Source organism: Sinocyclocheilus rhinocerous, unplaced genomic scaffold, assembly GCF_001515625.1.
Source record: "Sinocyclocheilus rhinocerous isolate Xijiao unplaced genomic scaffold, SAMN03320098_v1.1 scaffold203, whole genome shotgun sequence".
Lineage (NCBI taxonomy): Eukaryota > Metazoa > Chordata > Actinopteri > Cypriniformes > Cyprinidae > Sinocyclocheilus > Sinocyclocheilus rhinocerous.
The window spans coordinates 171910-187485 of record NW_015644353.1 but is presented as its reverse complement, the minus strand read 5'-3'; the positions used below and the strand labels follow the sequence as shown (position 1 = coordinate 187485).

At 35.0% G+C, this 15576-nt stretch overlaps 1 protein-coding gene across 1 annotated transcript in view; it reads right to left on the bottom strand.

Moving 5' to 3' along the window:
* LOC107758168 (potassium voltage-gated channel subfamily KQT member 2-like) overlaps positions 1-15576 on the bottom strand; it is a 39804-nt gene that overhangs the window by 15672 nt on the left and 8556 nt on the right. Inside the window, exons 2-5 of the mRNA XM_016575843.1 lie at positions 7425-7515; positions 7217-7343; positions 6354-6529; positions 2117-2242 (exon numbers count right to left, since the gene is read on the bottom strand). Of these exons, the coding sequence (XP_016431329.1) occupies positions 2117-2242; positions 6354-6529; positions 7217-7343; positions 7425-7515 (520 nt within the window). The remainder of the gene's footprint in view (positions 1-2116; positions 2243-6353; positions 6530-7216; positions 7344-7424; positions 7516-15576) is intronic.

The window sequence follows — 15576 nt, the reverse complement described above, 5'->3', positions numbered from 1 at the left end:
TGCACCTTAAAATTCACTGTATGATCTCATGAATAACTGTAATCACATTTATAATACTTATCTATGAATTGTTACACCTTTAGAACATATATTTCATTAAAATCCATGGCAAACAACTAATTTCTATGAAAGCCTGTTTTTGCCAAGAAATAAAAAAATAAATAAAGTTAATTGCCACTTTTTTCCTCGCAATTCTGAGTTTGTATCTTGTGATTTTTTTCTCAGAAATGAAGAGAAAAATGTCTGAACTGTGAGATAAAAAGTTGCAATTACCTTTTTTATTTTTTATTATTTTTTATTTATTTATTTGATTAAATAAAATAACATTTTTTATTTAATTTGTAATTTATTTAGTATTGAATGAATGAATAATTTATTCATTTATTCATTCATTCATTTAGAATTGTGAAATTTGACTCGGAATTGTAAGAATAAAATTCAGAATATTGAGTTTATATCTCGCAATTCTGAATAGTGAGATAAAAAATTGCAATTACCTTTTTTTTATTTTACTTTATTTGTTATTAAATATTTTGTTTGCTATTGCTAGAAAAAAGTCATAATTTTGAGTTTATATCACAAATTGTGAGATGAAAAGTCGCAATTAGCTTTTTATTTTATTTTTTTTATTATTATGTAGCCAAAACGGGCTTCCATAAATTATACATGTTACAATGAAGCTGCAAATATTACAATACATTTTGACTTTGGTTACAAGTATTTATGAAAAGATATGCGTTATAATGTACCTTTATAGTCCATTATGCAAATTTTAAACTTCGGTTCCAATAAATCCGAAATTATGAATCATAATTCACAGATGTGTTTACATTAAAGCAGAACTGCTATGAAGAAAAGCGCATTAAGCAGCCAGTGGGATTGTTATATTCATAATAAACTATTGCATATTATTGCTCTTTTGTTGATTTTGATTGCTTCTATTGTCCTCACTTGTAAGTCACTTTGGATAAAAGCGTCTGCTAAATGTCTAAATGTAAATGTAAACTGCAGTGATCTAATTCAGCGTCTGCTCTCTCCACTCCATTAAAAGCCTGTTCGACTCTATCTGTTCATTTCCTCTCGAATCCCACACACTCGCTCACACACACACACACTCGCTCACACACACACGCACGCACGCAAGCACACACACAGACACACACACACACAAAGTTTATGTATGTACAGATAAATATATATAAAATATAAATGTATTATATTAAATATTATTAAAATAAATATATTGTATTATATTTTTTATTTATTTGTGTGCATGTCTCTCTCTCTCTCTCTCTCTATATATATACATACATATACAAATAAATAAAAATATATTAATATACAGATTTTGTTCTGCTGTCACTTGTCGCTATGTATATACACATAAGAGTATAATATAATGTAATGTAATATCATATAATATAATATATAATATAATATTCTTTTGTTTGTTTTTTCTATCATGATTTACCCTAATATTAACATACAAAGGAACTGATTAATTAATCAGTCAGTCAAAATAAAGTAACAAATAATACAAAGTCCTTTTATCAAAGGTCACTATTGTCGAAAATGATTTAAACAGAACAGCTCACACAAAGAGCAAATCGGAAAAATAAATATTAAGATCTGTCATTAAATGCAAGAGCACGGACTCCATCCACTCATGATTCCTCTGTGATCTTTCTGAAATAGCATCTCATCAAACTCAACGAGCGATAAACATCACTGCATAATTAATAATCCTCACAGAGTCCCGTGTGCAAACTTCAGCTGTGGCTCTATCTGATCTCCTTGAGTTCATTTCCAGAGGAATCACGCCAGCGCTGACTCTGATCGAGAATCTACCCTGAGTGCTGATTAACTCTATAATAAAGCTGAAAATATGAAACCCAGCAATGCAGAAGCGCTTCCACACCAGAACACTCACAGAACGCCGAGTGCAAGAAAACAAATGGTGTTCATCAGTCCATAAATGTGTTTGAATGAAGTAGCGAGTTAAACACATCTTCGAATGCAATCTGCTCATGAAATCATATCGATCTCAGACCGCATTATGAGAGATTGTGGACACGCCACGTGACTTCAAGCAGGTTTGTTAGTGCGAAGGGCTTACCAGACCCCACCAGAGCGCATCGGCGTAGGTCTCAAACATCTCGTTATCCTCCTTCTCAGCGAGATACACCAGGAACGAGGCCAGGATCAGACACAGGAAGCCAATGTACCAAGCGGTGATCAGTTCCTGTTAAACACACCATCAAGAAATGTTAGTATCAAGTGTTTTCTCTGATGTTTGTTGCCTGTTTAAAAGTCAACAACCCATGAATGATGATGATGATGATGAGGATGATGCACTAAAGTGGCAATACAGTGTAGTTGCGTAATATTATGCTTAACTTTTGGTTTTGCAAATGCCAATTTTACTATTGGCTAAAGTGTGATGCACTTTTGCGGGTTACTAAAACTAAAATCATAAAAACGTACATTTTTGTTAAATGACATAAAATAAACTACATCTAAAACTGAAATAAAAACTACACTAAAATAACACTGGTATGATGCAGGGATATTATAGTCAACTAAATCTAGAACCAAATCCATAAAGCAATTTTTGTTACTTGAAATAAAATAAACTTTAACTGAAATAAAATAAAATATAAAAACCTGAATTTTTAAAATTTTATTTCAGCTAGTTACGAAGGCAACATTTTTTATTTCCATTTAGTTAATCCTGATGTACTGTACTAAAATAAATAAATTGAAATAAAAAAAATGAAAACTATATAGATATTCTTTAATAAAACTAATAAAAATGACAAAAACAACAAAATTACCCAAATTTGAACTAAAATCAAAATGAAAAGAGTAAATATAATTCAAAATATCAATAAAAACTATAATAGTATCTCAATGAAACTGAAATAATGAGAACCAGTTATATTTGCATTATTTATTAACTATTATAGTTTTTAAATTAGCTTTTATGTTTCTACTTTCAGTTTTCATTACATTTTTAGTAATTGTGTTATGTGCTCTTGTCTTTTTTATTTGTTTTTGTTTTTTATATTAGCCTACTATTTAGGTTTAATTTATTTTTATTTCAGTTTCAGTTTTAGTTCAGTTTTAGCTTTTATTTATTTTATTGACAGCTAGTAATTGTAGTGCTTCTACTTGAACTAAATGAAAACTGAAATAAGTTTTTCATATAATATTTATATATTTTTCAGCTTTATTTCAATGAACAAAAATGGTTTAATAGTTGTAGTTTTAGTTAACAATGATAATGTGAACACTCACTACTGTAATCACAATCAGTGAACATCTCAACACTAGCAAGCTCCTGAAACAAGCCAAAGAAAACAACTTCCGAGTTCTTTCTCTGTCAGCATGAGAGTTTCTTTGCTCCTGTAAATGCATCTTCCGAAATGGGACACCACTCAAACTCAGACGCTGGAACGTTATGCCACTGCGACTCATTTTAGACTGAAAAATGCACCGTCAGCGCATCGCCCACTTTCTTGCCTTTGAGAGACATCGCCCGAGGCTGAACTCATGATGGCACCTGAATGAATGAAGACTCTTGACTGCAGTCTAATCCACTTCTCTGATTAATCTGGCCGAGAACTGACCATCTAGAAAGGAAGGAGTGTGGTTTACTTTGTTTAGGAGCAGGAATATCTGAAACAGTCGATGCCACAATAACAAAAATCTCATTTTAGTCTGTGAACAAGAGAAATGAGCAAACAGTAAGGCGTAAGAAGTCTCTTCTGCTCACCAATGCTGCATTAAAAAAAGTCAAAGAAAGTAAAAACAGTAATATTCTGAAATATTATTACAGTGTAAAATAGCTTTCTATGTGAATATCTGTTAAAATGCAATTTATTTGTGATCAAAGCTGAATTTCCAGCATCATTACGGCAGTCTTCAGTGTCACATGATCTTCAGAAATCATTCTAATATTCTGATTTGCTGCTCAAGAAACATTTCTGATTATTATCAATGTTGAAAACAGTTGTGCTGCACAATATTTTTGATGCATTTTATTTTTCAGGATTCACAGATGAATAGAAAGTTCAAACGAACAGCATTTATTTAAAACAGAAATCTTTTGTAACATTATCAATGTCTTTACTGTCACTTTGATCAATTTAGTGTATCCTTTCAAAAAACCCTCACTGACCCCAAACTTCATTTTGTTATGAATGTGGCGTAAGTTTATTTGTTTGAGAATTTCATATCATCAGGTCTTCATTTTTCTCACAACACAACATAAATAACCTGTTTTCCTCTTTCGATTAATATACTCGGCATGAATTATTTAATCAGACTAATGCTGCTATTTCACAGACGGCTTTCCTTTCCTCACATCACACTGCTAGCACGCAACTCCCTTAAAACTCATTTATATTTCAGCATGTTTACTGTGAACATGCAATTTCTATAATGCATCCGTTTGTTAGAGAAAATGTGTTTTCATCACCAGGACAACAGATGATGTTCCCCGTATGTTTTCACAGAGCACAAAACTGCTGAGGAATCACGCAAGATGCAGTCAGTTACATAAAAACATAGATTGGGTAATTTGAATCTGAAAACCATGAACAACTGTGAGTTCCTCAGACTAGTTCTTAAGACTCAGTCTTAACATATTGACTACGTTTATGCAGCTGGCCACCCTGGTCTTTAATAACGTTCTCAAAACGTTACCACAAAAACATCTTAATTGCATATTTGAAACATTATTACTTACTACTTGTTTCAGACGTTCAGATAACATTCAAAAGCAACATTCCCCTTCAAAGTAACACTCAAAATTAACATTCCAATTTAAAAGCAACATTCAAATGTAACACTCCCATTCCAAACTAGCATTTAAAAGTAACTCTCTAAAGTAACACTCCCATTACAAATTAACATTCAAAAGTAACACTCCCATTCAAAAATAACATTCCCATTCAAAAGCAACATTCAAATGTAACACTCTTATTCAAAAATAACACTCAAAAGTAACATTTCATTGCTTTGTAACATTCAAATAACCAAGAAAAATGTTTTAAAAACATAAAACAACCTGGACACTGTAAAGGTTCAGGGAACATTCAGAAATGTGAAATGGGAACATTAGCAAAAGGTTCTTTCAACTTTGCCAATTTTTACTAAATCTTCAAAGCACACCCGATGATTACAACGTAATTTGCATTAAATGTAATATTCTGCCTGTCTTGTTCCTGTCAGTTCTCCATCTGTGACCGTGTGCCCTGCATTTACAGTACGAGTTTATATCTTGCCAAGACTTATCGATCGCAAACCTCCAGCTGACACTTCCTCAGGATGTCTCATTAAGCTTCACCCCCCACTTTGGCCTTTTCCTCCTCTCCTCAACACAGCCACACCGAGCCAAAAATACGCCATTAGATCCATTCCACGAGAGCATCTGACCTCTCAAACCCACTTCAACAACGAGCAGGAAATGTTGAGCTTGAGAAATGACACATGACAGAACGACTCTTGTGGTTTCAATCTTCAATATCTGCACAGCAAAAGGCCTCATGGAGCAGCCAGAACAACATTAAACCTCTCAAAATCATATTTGGGCTATGTGCAATATTTCTTAGGGGCAACTGAAATGGGTCTTTGCAGTTTGGAAATTGAGTTTGTATATTGTTGATTCATGCTTCAGCTGCATTGTTTGAGGGCATCAAAAGACTTCAAAATATGTTTTAAAATAACATGAAATTACATTTGCAACTGAAAAATGTACATAATATGACATACTTTTGCACGAGACAGGATATTGAAGCTGAAAAAGTGATGCTTTGCTACATTTTGAATTTAGATCAATTTGGAACAACATGCATTGATAAATCATCCATAATAAGATCTTCATAACATTCATAACATTCAAAGGTAACATTCTGATTCAAAGGTAACAATCCCATTCTAAAGCAGCACTCAAAAGTAACACTCCCATTCAAATGTAACACTCAAAATTAACATTCCATTGGAACAATGTGTATTGATGCATCTTTCACAATAAGACTAGGAACATGAATTAAGAAAGTTAACACTGATTTCATGTTGACTTTAAACTTTGCATGGATATTACCATGAATTGCATTTACTTCTAATGATATGTGCAAAATAAGACCAGATGCATGTATTAATTAAGTAAATAGGGTTGACTTGATGAGCATAATGAATTGCTTTATATATAGCCAATAGACCTTTATCTCTCATGAAAGTCCCTCAGTGAATATCGTGAATGCCAGAATGTGGGATGAGATTTACGTGAGCATATTGGAAGTGTCACTGGTTGCTGAACAGTTTCAGGAGTGTTTATCATCTTCGGTTACCTTGCTGTGAGCGTAGACCACAGATCCCAAGAGCTTCCAGGTTCCCCCGCGCCGATCCATGCGGATCATCCGGAGAATCTGGAGGAACCGTAGACTCCTGATGGCAGAGGTGGCGAACACATTCCCCTGCGTCCCAGCGGCCAAAACCGAGATCGAGGCGATCAGCACCATGACGTCTGAAAAATACAACAGCAACTGATCAAGCTAAATGTACAAGCATATAAAATATTGATGTGATAGAAAATATGCAAATTTACATGCATTTGGCAAGTGACTTCATGCATACAGGCATGCATTTAATCTCTGTGTAGATAGAGGTACAATAAAAGAGGTAGAGTAAAAATTGTGAAATATTATTACAATTTAAAACAGCTGTTTTCTATGTGAATAGATTGCAAAATGTAATTTATTTCTGTGATGCGCAGCTGAATTTTCAGCATCATTACTCCAGTCTTCAGTGTCACATGAGGGTCTAATATGCTGATTTGCTGCTCAATAAATATTTCTGGTTATTTTTAATGCTGAAAACTGTTTTTGTGGAAACTGTGATACATTTTATTTTTCGGATTCATTTGAAATAGAAATCTTTTGTAACATTGCATGTCTTTACTGTCACTTTTGAGCATTTTAATGCATCCTTGATGAATAAAAGGATGCATTCAAAAATTTGGATTTGGATTTACTTTGACTATTTTCGCTCAGAAATTGATAATACATTTCATAAATTATTAAAAGCAGCAAAACAGCAAGTGCATGAAATTTTGAAGCAGAAATTTCCTGTAAAATGTACTCCAGTAAGCCTCATTTACAGCCTTAAAAAATAATTTTGCCGTGCAGCTTGGCAGGCCTTTAGAAATCCTCACCGATAACACAAAAAGGTTTCCGGGCGAATTTTAATCTTCCCCTCCATCCTCTGTATCGACAGCAACATCCTGCAGACCAGATCCTTACGATGTATTCCACTCCGAAAACCACAATGGTTACAATTTCCTACAAACACACAGACAGACGTCATGTTAGCATGTGATCAATGCACACGTGTTAAATCAATACCTCTGTGATGTTACCTACCAGGATGTAGAGGGCGTCTTCTGAGCTCTTCTCATATTCTCTGATGGTGGAGAACACAGACAGAACCAGACAGGAGAAAACCAGCAGGAAACTGAAATGACAAGAAAAAAAAACAGTTTACCTGATGTGCATTGCATTTGCATGTGATTTGTGCAAAATAAAACCAAATGCATGTAAACAGTAAATAGACCTGATTTGATTGGCATAATGAACTGCTTTATCTAAAGCTGATCAGGTTGCACCTTTTAAGGTCTTCAAAAGGAATTATCCAGAAAATAGAGACAAAAAGCAAGTGTATAGGTGTAATCTGTCCTTCAAATGCCACATTAAAGGTTATAATTGCATTGCTGACACTGTTTTTCTCACCATCTCTCTGTCAGCGTGAGCTCTGCTGCGGTTCCTCGACAAACTCGATAAGAATCCTGCAGGAAGTGCTGAGCTGGCTGCTAACGGCGCTCAGCCGCAGACATATGAGGAATAGCGGGATATCAGGCTTGAGCTAGCACACGCTAGCCCTCCGCGTGACCACATTACACAAACTATCTACTGACACAAACATTATAATTCTCATAACACACCGACCCAGGCAGTAAATTCTACAGAGTGATGTTTTTATATTATCACCTAATGCGGCGTCAAAAACTGCAGCTATCAACTACTCTACAGAAAAAGAACAGCTAATCTAAACTGACAGCTAACCTTTAGAGAAAGCAGTTACATCACAAGCTACACGACAAAATTAGACTGCATCATTTACATAATAAAATATTAAAAACAGTTAACTATTAGAGCTAATGCAATTTCATTAGAAAACAAAAATCATTTCATAGTGCAAAATAAAAATTATACTGCTGTATGCACAGGTGAATAAGGAGAGAAACTGAGTGTTTTTTAATTTTATTTACAATAATAATATAATTTAAATATATTAAATACATTATAAAATATATTACACATATATATATATATATGTTCATATACTGTATACTGTAATGTAACAATATAATATAATGATTATATACACATGCACACATACACATATGTATAAACATAAAAAAATAACATATAAAATAATTGATATATATATAGATTTCATATTCCTCAGTATGTATTCTAAGGTTTTGTTTAATAAATAAAAAATAAAAAACGTAATAAATAAATACACACATATATATTACATATAATAAAAAAGAAAAAAGTAATATTGTAGCAAAATGATTAATTTGACTTCCATGTATTATTTTCATGCATTATAAGTATTTTGGTTAGAAGATCTTTCTCTAGTACAGGCTCACTTGTTCTTCACTTTAACATCATGATAATAGAAGAATCTCATTTCCTCTGCGAGGTCGTGTTAGAGATTCACGGAAAGGTAAAAAGTAATATTCACACAGGTTTAGTAACAGTGATTGATAGTGATGACACCGCACTGATAAATGACACTCTTGCGTCTTGATTTCTCTGTTTTCACAGCAACATAATTTCAGTCGGTAAAGAGCAGGAGAAAGAGTCTGTGGACGGACACGGCGCAGTAATCCTTCCCAGCGGGCATGTAAAGTGTAATTGGACTTAATGTACAAGCGGACGAAATATAACGCTCTGCTGGCCACGTGTGCAAAGCTAAAGCTCGTCGACTCACAGAGTTTTCTTCCTCTTTAGCTCTATTTTCACACTCACAAACATCTTTGTCAGCACTTTCTCCTATAATGAATATCAAGGCGGAACATGAGCTTGGACTGTTCTGTGTTTAACGAGGATTCATTAGCTGGTGATTAGATGAAAAGAACAAGCAAAAGCAAGCACTAACACACGCAGATACAGAGGAACACAATAGAGTGAAAGACGAGAGACAGGGTTTTGGGACATTCAACGGAACAGCCAATCAGAGCGTTTGTGTGGGAATTAAATCTCTTTTCTCTGTCTTTGTTGCCAGGCAAACTTTTCAGTGTAGGGATCATATCAAAGGTGTCTGTCCAAGACGACTACTGTAGGTGTTAGATGTGCATTAATAATTGAATGCCGATTTTGTTAACTAGAATCAGGGTTATTGTTAACTAAAACCATGAAAACTAAATAAAATAATAATAAAAAATTATATATAAAATGTATAAATATTTTAAAAAATGTTTTTATTTTATTGCAGCCAGCTGCCAAAGCAACATTCTCATTTTAGCTTAATTTGAACAAAAAAAAAAAAAAACTAAAAATAAATAAACCAAAAATAATATACGTGACCCTGGAGCACAAAACCAGTCAGAAGGGTCAATTTTTCAAAACTGAGTTTTATACATCATCTGAATAAAAAAAAGCTGAATAAATAAGCTTTCCATTGATGTATGGTTTGTTAGGATAGGACAATATTTGGCTGAGATACAACTATTTGAAAATCTGGAATCTGAGGGAGCAAAAAAATCTAAATATTGAGAAAATCAGCTTTAAAGTTGTCCAAATGAAGTTCTTAGCAATGCATATTACTAATCAAACATTAAGTTTTGATATATTTACGGTAGGAAATTTACAAAAGTATTAATGGAACTTGGTCTTTACTTAATATCCTAATGATTTTTGGCATAAAAGAAAAATGTATAATTTTGACCCATGCAATGTATTGTTGGCTATTGCTACAAATATACCCCAGCGACTTAACACTGCTTTTGTGCTCAAGGGTCACATATACACATTAAACACTGACTAGACAACCAGAACATCAAAGAGACAGTAAGAAACTACTTATAGTCACACAGAACTATACCTAGCAATGACCTAGCAACCACCCAGATCATCTTAGCAACACACAGCAATGCCCACAACATCCACATCACACATTTTCTAGTTATTAATAACTTCATGTCATGCCTGACAGCACACATTAAACATGATAAAATCAATGTAAAACAAGGCCTTTCTGTCATGGCTTTTTGCTTTATTGTTATTCCGCGGGAGAGAAATTAAACTCTGACATATGCCCAGAAGATTGAAGATCTTTACTTGGGCTCATTTTCTCAGAAGTCTCTATTTGCTCTATAATCTTAGTGATTTTTCTCCGGTCCTGCAAACAGCCTCTGTCCAGTGGATTAGATGACAAGACTACAGCTCTAATTATAGATTATCGACCCCGAACAAAACACCCACGTCGATATGGAGGAGAGCCGTCTCTGAGCACTGCTGAGAACACGAGGGACGGGAATCTTTCTCCGTACGGGACGCAAGCAGTTTTCCAGTGGGACAAAATGGGCCTTTAGGTTCAGGATCTTTACGTTCAGTGAGTTTAATGTGTGCATTAACACAAAACATGGATTTCCATCATGGTTTATGCTGGTTAGAGCCAGTCTAACTAATACGCATGAGATTTGGTCAACAAGATCTTTCTGATTTACCTGGTTAAGTAAAGACTCATCATCCAAAACACAACATATGATGTGACAGAAATACTTTTGAAAAACAAACTATTAATTGTATCAGCATAGGTTATTTAGTCAAGGTTTATCACACACACTGCAAAAAATAAACTGGATTTATTTCCAGTTAAAATATCTAACAAAAAAATAATAAGTTATTTTCATCTATTTTATTGCGAATATAAGTAAGCCTATATTTTGTCTTGCTGCACTGGCAGATTTTTACACTTGTTTATACTTAAAACTAGTGAAATATTTTGCTGATGAAGCAGGGTTATTGTAGTTAACTAAAACTAAAAACCATTAAAAAACATTTTTGTTACTTTAAACAAAATAAACATTAACTTAAATAAAACAAAATGTAAAAAAAACTTTTACTTAATTTATATTGTACTAAAATAATTAATAGTAAAACTAAAATAAACAAATATATATATACATATACACACACACACTTTTTTTTTTTAACCTAAATTTAAAATTAAAATGGAAACATAAAAACTAGTTCAAAATATTACTAAAAATAAAAAAACTAACATGCAAAACATACATAGAGTATTAAAGATGCATCCTCTGAAAAGACTTAATATCTCATGGATTGTGGCTTCTCAAGTAAATTTATTGAAATTTAGATGTTTTAACTGGAAAACAAGGCATTAAAGACTTATTAAAAACTTAAGAAGTGATTATTTGCAGTGCACTTGCATGTTCTTCTTAATTTCTGATTTCACCATTATCCTGCAGTGGCATGAGCTGACCAGAACTGAACCGGCAGTCCTGTAGATCAGACACACCACACATACTGTATATGAAGCAGTGTCTGAGACCGTTCATCCACTCGCCCCATAACCGTTTGTTGCCATGGCGACACTGCACTCACTCATGAACAGTATTGCTGTTGTCTATCAGTCTGGTCAATGCCCCTTCAGTATGACACACACACACACACACACACATACACACACACACACACACACACACACACACACACAATCTCACGTGTGATTTTCTTTCCTGATAGCACACAGGACGTCCCATGATGGTTTCCTTGAGATAATCGAACTGTCCCTCACAGGAAGCTGCTGTATATCCGTTCGTTCACACTAATGGATGCACACACATGCGTTTCCTCATCTACGGCTCTCATACTGCCTGATTTGCTCCTGCATCCGTAGATCTCAGATTCACAATAAATTAGCCAGACAGGAAGGAGAAATCACGGTGAGTGATTACAGGGAACCAAAACACACACACATCGCTTTCAGTGCAAAGAAATGCATGACTACTCACAACACATCATGCAAATGTGCAAATGTAATGGGAGATTTTTAAACTTAAGTCTTAATAATCTTTAATAATTTCCAAAAAATACTATGTTTTAAAGAAACCAAAATTTCTGACTTGAGTTTATCTGAAGTGGTTTAAATTTCAAACCAGTCTCTGAATTTGACTTGATGTAACAAACAGGATGCAGAATTTAAATTTGGATATAAGGAAGTGGAATTAAAGGGGTCCTATTATGCTTTTTCACTTTTTCAACTTTAGTTAGTCTGTAATGTTGCTGTTTGAGCATAAAAAAGATCTGCAAAGTTACAAAACTCAAAGTCCACTTCAAAAGGAGATATTTTATTCAACAGAAATCACTTTTTTTAAAACTACAACAAACGACTCGTTTGGACTACAACGCATATTTTCCGGGATTTGTGATATCACAAAGATCGACGAATGGGACGAGACCTGGTTGAGCTGCACTAGAGAAGGCAACGAGTGTTATCACAATGTCGGAGACACGCTAGCTTTCCCAAGGCAGACGAACTTAGAGTGGTTACAATCATCCGGGTTTAAATCGCGCTCAAATTGATTTGATTTTGACGCAATATTTACACTGAAGCTCGCAGGAGGCTATGGTAAGGGGCATGACATTTCCCGACCAGGCGCAGAGTGCTGCCAATCACAACACACACTGGCCCAGCTAACCAATCACAGCACATTTCGTATTTCAAAAGGCGGGCCTTCATTTGATATAGGAACTATTCGAGCCGTTCATGCCAGACTGGGGAGAGAGGTGTTGTAATAATGTAAATTAAATTAAATCTGCTAAATGCATAAATTTAATGTAAAATATGTGAAAAATAATGTGTTTTTCGAAACAACCTAGTATGAGAGCCTGTTCTAGCACATCCCCAAAACAAAACCAAGACTTTGTAAAAGAGCATAATAGGACCCCTTTAAATAAAAAGGAAATCAAAAAATTTTTACTTGAAAAGCAAAGTTCATCAATCTAAAAAGCTTTACAAAGCTTTAATGTTTATGTGGCCACATGCAATGAGAGAATGATGGATGGATGAATGGATGGATAGATAGATTCATGAGAATGAAACAATGAAATCAGTAAGAGGAAGCGTTCATGAGGACATTACAGTCTAGAACTTCACAGACATTAAGGTCAGCATAAGACACACCCCAATGAATACCGCGGTCAATTACCACACCACAACACAAGCTCAGACTCAGAGAAAATCACATTACACATCACATTATTAGTGACACACACTGTTCATTTAATTCAATTTCCTCCCATTCAAATTCATATTGCAGTTATATATCCCGTTTGCTACATCAATTCATTGCACTGAAACCACACACATACACACATGTACATTAGCGCGCTCATTAAACCTCCTGCGTTAATGTTTCTTTTCTAATTTACTGTTTGCTTCTGGAGTCGCAGGCCTGATGCTCCCGCAGCTTCTGCTCACCTGATTACAGTAATTACAGCTGCTATGAGACTAATGACGAGACGCGGCCGCTCCTCACAACCCTCTGAAGACCTGTGAATATAATCAAATCCTCAAATATAACCCGCAACGGTTTGCTGAAGATGCTGAAACGCAGCTGAGTGGAGCAGATCCATCGAGATCTCAGAAACAAGAGAAACAAGAGAAGAGTAATAATGTGATTTAAAGACTCTTGATAAACACTGATGCTCAGACTCAACGTGTTTCCTTCAGCGCTTTACTTATCATGTACAAACAGAAACCAGAAGACCAGGGAAGACCTGCAGCAATATTCACTCACAGATCAGCACTTTGGACTTCTTAGGAGTTAAAACTTAAAGGGATAGTTCACCCAAAAATGAAAATTTGATGCTTATCTGCTTACCCCAGGGCATCCAAGATGTAGGTGATTTTGTTTCTTCAGTAGAACACAAACGGAGATTTTTAACTCAAACCGTTGCAGTCTATCAGTCGTATAATGGAAGTGAATGGGAATCACGGCTTTGAGAGTCAAAAAAACATACACAAACAAGTCAGTATTATAGTGTGGAATCAGCAGCAAGATCTAAACGCTTTTAACAAGAACACAAGCACTATGAGCAATCGTTGGCGTCACAGGTGCATTTCCACCTACTCGTGACCCTCACACACACACACACTCATAAACGGCTCTCTGGAAATGAACCAGTGTGTGTGTGTGTGTGTGTGTGTGTGATAGTGATTGAAAACACTCTAATAGCACATGAGAGCACTCATTACAACAGTCCTTTCTGAAGTGTGAAGTGGTTAGAGAAGCATGTGACGCACTCATCTGCATACCGCTGTCTTAAAGAGACAGTACACCTACAAACCACCATTTTATAGTGTGGAATCAGCAGATCTATCTAAACGCTTTTAACAAGAACACAAGCACTATGAGCAATCGTTGGCGTCACAGGTGCATTTCCACCTACTCGTGACCCTCACACACACACACACTCATAAACGGCTCTCTGGAAATGAACCAGTGTGTGTGTGTGTGTGTGTGTGACAGTGATTGAAAACACTCTAATAGCACATGAGAGCACTCATTACAACAGTCCTTTCTGAAGTGTGAAGGTGGTTAGAGAAGCATGTGACGCACTCATCTGCATACCGCTGTCTTAAAGAGACAGTACACCTACAAACCACCATTTACTAAGCACAAAAGGATCAGTTTTGAAGAACGAATGCATTTTAGCATGCAAGCCTGATGTGATATTATCAAGCCATATGGACTACTTTTAAGATATTGTATAATATTTATGGCCATGTTTTTTCCCATGCTATGGTTTTGAAATTTTAGTTCAAAAGCCTGGTGATAGTGTTTAAGCAATCGAGAAAAACTGTAATGATCAAATTGTGCTTAATTAAGTTCCCTATATCAACATTCTTTCTGTTCATAATATACATACTACTCAGAATACTCACAAAGCTGACCATTTCTAAGAGGGTTTTCTATTCATTCTCTTCTGTTATAGCCCATAATTCTACATTAATGCTCACCTTAAGATAAACTACAGACACATCAGCCAATGAGAGAATGATACAGAAACCACAATCTGTGCTTTACTGCATTACAGATGTGCTGCTAAATATCAGAAATACATAATATCAGGAACTCCCTACAACACCATCAAAAACACAAAGTGCAGAAGAAGAAAATGTCTGAAAGTAAACCCTCAGAAGGACGCAGCGGATGATGTTTGTGATCTTCACACAGGTCAGGGTGTTCTGAGACGCGCCGGTGTCACACAGATTCACTGCGGATGGTGACGTGTGTGTGTGTGTGTGCTTTATGAGCATGTTAGGACAGTGTGCTTGATTGATGTTTTTATTAGGGCTGTGACACACAAGCTGCAATAAATATAGTTAATAAACCCTGATGAGTTTCTAATGCATCATGAAAGCAACAGACCTATACAGAGTTATATATACAGACATACACTGTTTGGTTCA